At 44.5% G+C, this 7,878-nt stretch overlaps 1 protein-coding gene across 1 annotated transcript in view; it reads left to right on the forward strand.

Moving 5' to 3' along the window:
• The window catches only part of MAP2K4 (mitogen-activated protein kinase kinase 4), a 76,253-nt gene extending 71,861 nt beyond the window's left edge, over window positions 1–4,392 (forward strand). Inside the window, exons 10-11 of the mRNA XM_024752615.1 lie at window positions 455–500; window positions 1,694–4,392. Of these exons, the coding sequence (XP_024608383.1) occupies window positions 455–500; window positions 1,694–1,807 (160 nt within the window). The 3' untranslated portion in view covers window positions 1,808–4,392. The remainder of the gene's footprint in view (window positions 1–454; window positions 501–1,693) is intronic.
• Window positions 4,393–7,878: the final 3,486 nt, after the last annotated feature.

Genomic DNA, 7,878 nt, shown 5'->3' on the forward strand with positions numbered 1-7,878 from the left:
CTAAGGATAAGTTTATAAAATTCATATGTAGCTTATCTCCCAGACTCGCTGGATTACAAGTTTCTCTTAGGGTAGTGGCCGTATGTATTTAGAAACACACAGGCACACAGACATATACACTTACAATCTTATATTTACACATGCATCCATACGTTTAACTACATAGTATTCTAACATGTAGCTATGCCATGATTTATCCAATTTTCACCAGTTAACTTGTTTCTAATTTTTCACTAATGCTCCTACATTGAATATCTTAAGGGTAAATCCTTAGATTGTAGATTGCCTAATTTTTTGTGTGTTTTTTATGTTTGGCAGGTTGTCTGCTTTGTGACTTTGTATCTGAAGGGAAAAAAAAACGACTTATTTGATTGTAATACTTTGTTCGTGAAAATAAAAGTACTTGGGTAACTGTGTGTCCATTTTAACGATGTTAATTTTTGTGTTATTTTAGCCTTACCAAGGATGAATCCAAAAGGCCAAAGTATAAAGAACTTCTGGTGAGTCTGAGACTTGGGGAGTTGGAGCTGTCTCCTCACTCCTGAGCCCTCCAGCATGCTGTCCACTAAGCAGCAGCCGGCCTCTCTGTCCTAGACTGATTGACCTTAATGAGTGTTGTTAAAGAATGTTTTAAAGCAAAGAGATTTGGGAAGAGAAAACGTGTAGGTCTAGTTTTCCTACTAATTTACTAGCTAGATTCTCATGGAAAATTTTGGCCTTCCCATGTTATAAAAACTACCCGAAGGAGCTTGAACATTCACTTTGAGGAGCCGTTTCCACTGCGTGGTCTGTGTGTGTAACACGGCCATAGGAGTTTACTGTGCTCGTCCTGCCTTTATTAAAAGCTCTCACACAAGGTGACATCGTATGGCCAATTCTCATTTCTTTGAAAGTTCTCACCCTTCCATGGAACTTGGACTTTTTAAGCAGTCTACCGGATCTGGCCTTGGTCTTGGCAGTGAAGAAAGTCCTGTGACCTAATAATGTGGGAATATTTTAGGAAAAGACCCACTTGTCACACTAGCTTCTGGTTCTCCAAGGATGTTAGGTAGAACTCCAGTCAACCCCAGCACTGACTAAACGTATTTGGTTAGTGTACTTAGCAAAGCTATGAAAGAAAAATATCGCTGGGGGTGGAGGACGAAAAAGTGAGTTTGCAAGGCAGGTACAGAGCCATAGGCTTTGGAGAGCACAGCGCACAAGCTCAGGGGAGAAGTTTCCATTGTGCCTCTTTTGGAGTGGGGGTCAGAAGGGTCAAAACTGAAACCTTTTTGTTAGGTCCTTCTGCTACATGTGGGGAGATATGGGAGGTTGGAGTTTATGCCTGTGTCCCACGAGGAATAGCGACCGTGATTCATGCAGTTCTTCTTGGCTCTCAGATGGCGGCGGAGGCTCCAGCTATGCTTTGTGCTGAGGAATGTGCCGTCCTGGTACACAGATAAGCTTGCAGACCTCACAGCCAGGGCGGTTCCTCCAGAGCCTGACACCGTGCATCGTATCTCAGCGGCTCACACCCATTAACACGTCTGCGTGGAGTGCAGACTGTGCTTGCCTTGCTACAGTCATTTACAGCTCGACCTGGCTGGAGCCTGCAGTTCTGTGCTGTGTCGAAACTGGGAAAAGTTCCGTGTGAGCTCTGATGCGAATATTGATCATTTTTCTTTTCTTTTTCTGTTTTTCAATATTCTTGCAGAAACATCCCTTTATTTTGATGTATGAAGAGCGCGCTGTCGAGGTCGCATGCTATGTTTGTAAAATCCTGGATCAAATGCCAGCTACTCCCAGCTCTCCCATGTATGTCGACTGACATCGCTGCTACGTCAGACTCTAGGCAAAAGGGCTGAGAGGAAGCAAGACGTAAAGAATCTTCATCCCGTACCACAGTGTTTTTATTGCTCGTCCAGACACCATGTGCAATAAGATTGGTGTTCGTTTCCATCATGTCTGTATACTCTCGTCACCTAGAACGTGCATCCCTGTAATACCTGAGCGATCACGCAGTGTTAGTGCCGGTCAGAGAGACCTCATCCTGCTCTTTCGTGATGGACGTATTCATGAAATGTGGAAGTTAGTATGATCAATTTGTTGACCGTGATTAGATCACATCTTAAATTCATTTCTAGACTCGAAACCTGGAGACGCAGCTACTGGAATGGTGTTTTGTCAGACTTCCAAATACTGGAAGGATGCGGTGATGGATGCGCTGTGTCTGAACACAGACTCGGGCTGGAGTGAGAAGAGCGGGCACAGCCAACGAGACGCATTGCCTTCTGGAGCTGGGAGACGGAGGAGGGATTTACTGTCTTCACCAAGTGCAATAGACTTACTGATGTGACATTCTGTTGCTTTACAGCCACCGTCGATGTCTGGGGATGGATGTACTTAGCCAACTTCCTTCCCTGTTTGAGATATCATGTTAAATCAGAGGGAATTTATCTTTACCAAAAACCACGTTGCGTTCAGAGAAGTGAACATTAAAAGATTGAGACAGGACAGAACGTGTTCTTTTCTCCTTCCCCAGCCCTCTGCTCTTCACTGGGGAGACTCAGGAGTCTGCCATTTGTCAGAGAAGGTGCTGATCCTAAGAATTTCATTCTCAGAATTCGGTGTGCTGCCAACTGGATGTTCCACCTGCCACAGACCACCTGGACTGGAAGAAGAAAAAAGTACGGAGGGCAAAGTTTACAGCTGTTTTTAATCCTAGAATCTTACGGAACAACTTGTAGCAGCTGTATATTTCCCCTTGGTCCCAAGCCTGATACTTCAGCCATCATAACTCACTAACAGGGAGAAGTAGCTGGTAGCAATGTGCCTTGATTGATTAGATAAAGATTTCTTCTAGGCAGCAAAAGACCAAATCTCAGTTGTTCGACATCACTGGCCCAGGTCTTCAGCTTCTGCATCTCTTTACCCACCTGTGTGTGGTCTATGGCCACTATGTGACTTTTGCTTAATCCAATATTTCGCCTTTTTCTCCTGTATCAGAAACATTTATAATTACCAAGGATGTTCCTTACCAAGGATTTTTAGCCCCCAGTCTCTCACATGCTCTACTGTTTAAAAGGCTGAGAAGCGTGGGGCCCAGCTGATGTGGTAGATAATGAAGGAGCATCTTTTCTAGAGAAAACCGCTTGACCAGAGGAGGATGGGAAACGGCAGTCTCTTAGGTGAGATCATCACCTGCGAGAATCTCTAGCAGGTCACCACCATTTCTTGGAATTGGGAGTCTACAAAAACACAAAAACCAAAAAATCCCCGAAGAACCCCAGAATAGTTCTAAGAGGCCATTTAAATCTGCCATCTTCTGCTGTCCTTCCTCCCTTACCCATGGGCCGGGTCTCCGTGGTTTCACTCTGGCCTCCCTGGCCCCGAGCGTTTGTGTGACAGTCGGTCAGGCAGCACTGTGAGTGGCTCACGCACACTGGAGTAGAAAGCTGCCATGGTCTGATACGCAGATGGGGCTGCGACAGAACCAAACAGTGGTAGGTGTTGCTGTGTCTCCTCCCAGGTGACGGTCACAAACACTTCTCAACAATAAAGGGAGAATGGTGCTGTTTACAGTTACATCCCTGTAAATTTCAGAATTCACCCGTGGTTTATCGCTTTGGTCCACTTGCCTGGTTTTCCTGTTTTCTCCCCCATGGCACCTGAAGCCCAGGCTTCCCAGTGCTCTACAGGAGGCCCTGCAGTGTCTGCCTCTGACCACACCAAGCCATCACCCTCCACCGTTCCCGGGGACTCCAGAGGAATCTGCATCTCTGCTGTCAGCCTCCTGTGTGGCTCAGCATAGGGTCACTTTGCCATATACCAATGGAGAGAGAAGCAATTCTGACTGTCCAGGAGCTAATCTGACCGTTCTGTTGTGTGGATGACCACATAAAAAGGCAATTTTAGTGTATTAATCATAGATTATTATAAACTATAAACTTAAGGGCAAGGAGTTTATTACAATGTATCTTTATTAAAACAAAAGGGTGTATAGTGTTCACAAACTGTGAAAATAGTATAAGAACTGTACATTGTGAGCTCTGGTTATTTTTCTCTTGTACCATAGAAAAATGTATAAAAATTATCAAAAAGCTAATGTGCAGGGATATTGCCTTATTTGTCTGTAAAAATGGAGCTCAGTAACATAACTGCTTCTTGGAGCTTGGAATATTTTATCCTGTATTCTTGTTTGAATTCTTCCTCTATTTAAGATATATACATGGAATCGAAGTGTTTATGTAATAGTTCTATCCTTTTGCCTGCAGGTCAGTTGTAATAAATCTAGGATGTGATGATGACTTTGTAATTTGATTTTCTGAAGTCAGACCCTGAGAGGGTCAGTTCCATTGGAATTATCCAGTTCCAAGTCAATTCCATTAAATTATCTGTGCATTTCACATGGGGGAAAATTCTCTTCTGGAAGTGTGTACGGCTTCTTTCTTTTTCTCGCCCCGTCTTCTGGCTGCCGTTTCTCTGCTTATTCTTCTTGGAAAAAAGCTTTGCTTTCTGTTTGAGCAGGCGTGATGATGGGGTCAGTTCAGATTTGTTTCTTTGTTGGTTGCCCTGGCCTGACCCAGCATTTCTTACTGCTGAAGGAGGAGGGTGCCGTGTCATGGTGGAGAGACAGCCTGTAAGAACGCGGCCTGCCTCGGCCCGACATCTGGCTGCCAGCCCTGCTTTCTGCTTCCAGTCCTGTGGCTGCTGGGTAGACATCAGATGTCAGCTCATACATTCATTCACGGCTACTCGAGAGAGGAGGGGTAGTGGGGAGATTGGTGGGTCAAAGCCCTGCAGAGGTCAGACCTGGGAGGTTTATGGATGGAGGACAGTGGAAATTAGCAAAAAGCCATAGAGGCCTGGGAACTACCACAGAGAAGAATCTGGAGCTCCAGCCCCAGGACTGACCTGTTGTGCTCCCACCTGTCGCTCGTTGACGACATCCTGACTCATTGAACATAGACTAACTAATCCAGCACCTTACCCTTTTCCTGTGCCTGCTGCTAACCTGATCTCGGAGGCAGCAACACCATTACAGAAGCAGGTGTGGTAGGTATCGAGCATTGTCCAAGGAAGGGTGTGGCCAGAGGCATCCTGACCCCTCTGGCTGAGCCTTATCTGCTGGGGAGCGGAGACCCCGTGGAGTTTCCAGATCCCAGCTGAGCACCAGCTGTGCGCAAGACAGAGTGTCGTAGGTGGACCGTGTACTCAGTGCTTCGTGGACGTTACCTATGTTTGCTAACCTCGGCTTATCCTGACTGTAGCCTTCTGAAGCAGGTGGTAGAGGCCCGTTTTAGAGATTAGAAAAAAACAAGGCTCAGAGAAGTGAAGTTCTGGCTCTGATAACAGAGTAGGGAGGAGAGCTGAGATTCACATCCAACACTCACCATAAGAAATTACATTAATTAAAACACGGCCATCAAGAACGGCTTGAGCTGAGCGCTGGGAAATTGAACTATGGGGATAACTCCACTCACAAGCCTTACCAAGGCCTGCTTTGCTGTCTTAAAGTCCTAGTGGCCCCTGTGAAGGCAGCTTTGTAGAAGGTAGTTACTTAGAACTAACCAGAGAACTCTAGGTCCTAATTCTTAAGCGCAACATCTGAGAATTCAGTGTAGAAGGCTTGAGGTCCCCATCAACATGATGACGTAATGTGGCAGTCACTGAAGCAGGAAAAGGACTTGAGGTGGCTCTTTTAGTATTAAAATGCCCTTTCACTTCTCGATTCCATCCATCTGTCTTAGCTGCAGGAGGATAGATTGGGGATGCATGAAGTCTTGAAAGTGCCCAGATGCTGGCTGCCCGTCTTAGAGGTGCAGAGCTGCTTTGTGTCCCCAGCTCTTAGGCAGAGGTGTATGCTCCAGTCACATCCACAGCATCTGTGCTTGTTACTTGAAATGCAAGGGGTAAAGAACCTAAACACCGTTGGTCTTGACCTTGTTGGCTCCCTTAAATACCTTGTTAACTGGTTTGAGGGAAGATCCATTCAGCAATGGGTGGCTTCCTTCTGAGGGTCCACTGTAAGACAGGCGTCGTGGAAAGTTGGTATTAGACCATGTAGTGTAAAGAATGTCTACAGTCTGTGAAACATCACCTTCCATTATCTTCTGGGGATTTACTACAGACTAAAGTGATGTATTGTCTGGTCTTCTCCATCTTTCAGGTAGATGAATATCCAGGGATTGTCATCTCCAACCTTGAAATCATCATATGGGTTAATAACTCAATATACGCAATAGCAGATTTTTTCTGATGATATGCTAAAGTGTATTTATATTTCTTAAATGTAAAACGTGATTCTGCTGTTTAAAATTGTCAGTCCATGTATAGCATAGCGTAAAGTCAAAACTGAGTCATCATAATGTATAATGAGTCAAATTTCTATCTGCGTGTGAAATCTCTCTCTACATACACATTTTGCTGGAGAACTGTGAAATAGGACTTCTAGTTTTTCATAGCACTTACTGATTTAATATGAAGACAACTCTTTGAGGTCGAAAGGGTATTGTTTCCTCAGTCTTACAGGGTACCAGTCTTAAATAGTTAGGTAAGTCGCTTAAGGTCATAATCATATAGGGAACTGTACATTACGCCAAGCAAGGAAGGACTTTATCTCATAAGTGCTGGAGAACCAGATGAGATTTTAAGCAAGCAAGTGGTTTGATGTGTTTTGTACTTTGGAAAAATCATTTCAGTGACTACGCTGGAATGGAAGTGGGGAGATCTAAGACCAATTAAGAAACTTGGAATATTCTAGGCAGAAGTTGGGGGAGGTGAAGTAGTTGAATGGACAGGAGAGGATTTAAGCGACAGCTTGGGGTGGAATTAGCTGTCTGGCTCCTGATGAGGGGAAGAAAGGGGTGGGGTGGGAGCCTGGAAGAAAGTTGTTTTCCGGCTTGAGTGATTAAGGTTTCTGTACAGGATCTGTGTGCCATTCACAACCTTTCATTGTTTGCCGAACCTGCTCTGCTCTGCTCTGCCCTGCTCTGTTATGCCTTCTTGGTGCCTAAGCTTGTCCCTTCCATCTGTAATTCTTTTCTTCACTTGTCTTTTGAAAGCACCTGCTTTATTCTTTAAGAGCTGGGTTAAATGTCACACCCTCTGGGAAGCCTTTCCCAATTCTGTCCTCTGAGCTCTAATCACTTTAAAAAAAAAAGAAAACCATATCTCTGTGCAGCATTTAATCATGCTTCGTTAGTTGTCTCTTTCCTTACTCGTTTGTGAGTTATTTGAGGTCAGTCTTAGCCATCTATACCCAATGGTATAGTCAGTGTGGCCGTCCCACAGTGATGGTGCTTTTCAGTTAAAAAGAACATGTAAGCCTGATTTTTTCACACCTGAAGATAGCATTTCGTCCTGTTGAACCTAGATGATTTTTTCCTAGAACAGTGCGAAGTGAATTGGATTTACATGTCCATGGCATATTTCTGCTAAAAGCAAGGAAGTGAACGTGGACTGTAGCTGGCGCACCACACAGTCAATCGTTAGCAACCCAGTCTTAGGTCCTGTGTGAACAGAAGTAGTCAACTGTCATTGACGTGTATTAGTGACGTCTGTTTCTGACAGCTTCAGTACCGTTAACAGTACTCCTTACTGGAATAACTACACTGTTAATTACAAAATAAAATTACGTATTTTAAAATGCTTTCCCCAGTTGGCACAAAAGTAAGGAATGTCCGAAGCACCCCCATAAAGAGAAGAAGTGGGAGCTCTTTATCCCAACCTGCTTTTTTCTGTTTCTAGAAAGTAAATCTGTTCTCAAAGCATGAAGAGTTGCTTCAGCTGAGGACAGAAAAAAGTGTTAAGAACTTGCTATGAGCAACTTTTGTTCCTGAAGATGTGAGGGCCTTTTGAAAGTTGTCTAACCAAGTGCTGACAGTGTGATGCTGAGAG

The sequence above is a fragment of the Neophocaena asiaeorientalis genome, unplaced genomic scaffold (genome assembly GCF_003031525.2).
Source record: "Neophocaena asiaeorientalis asiaeorientalis breed wild unplaced genomic scaffold, Neophocaena_asiaeorientalis_V1.1 scaffold540, whole genome shotgun sequence".
Classification (NCBI taxonomy): domain Eukaryota; kingdom Metazoa; phylum Chordata; class Mammalia; order Artiodactyla; family Phocoenidae; genus Neophocaena; species Neophocaena asiaeorientalis.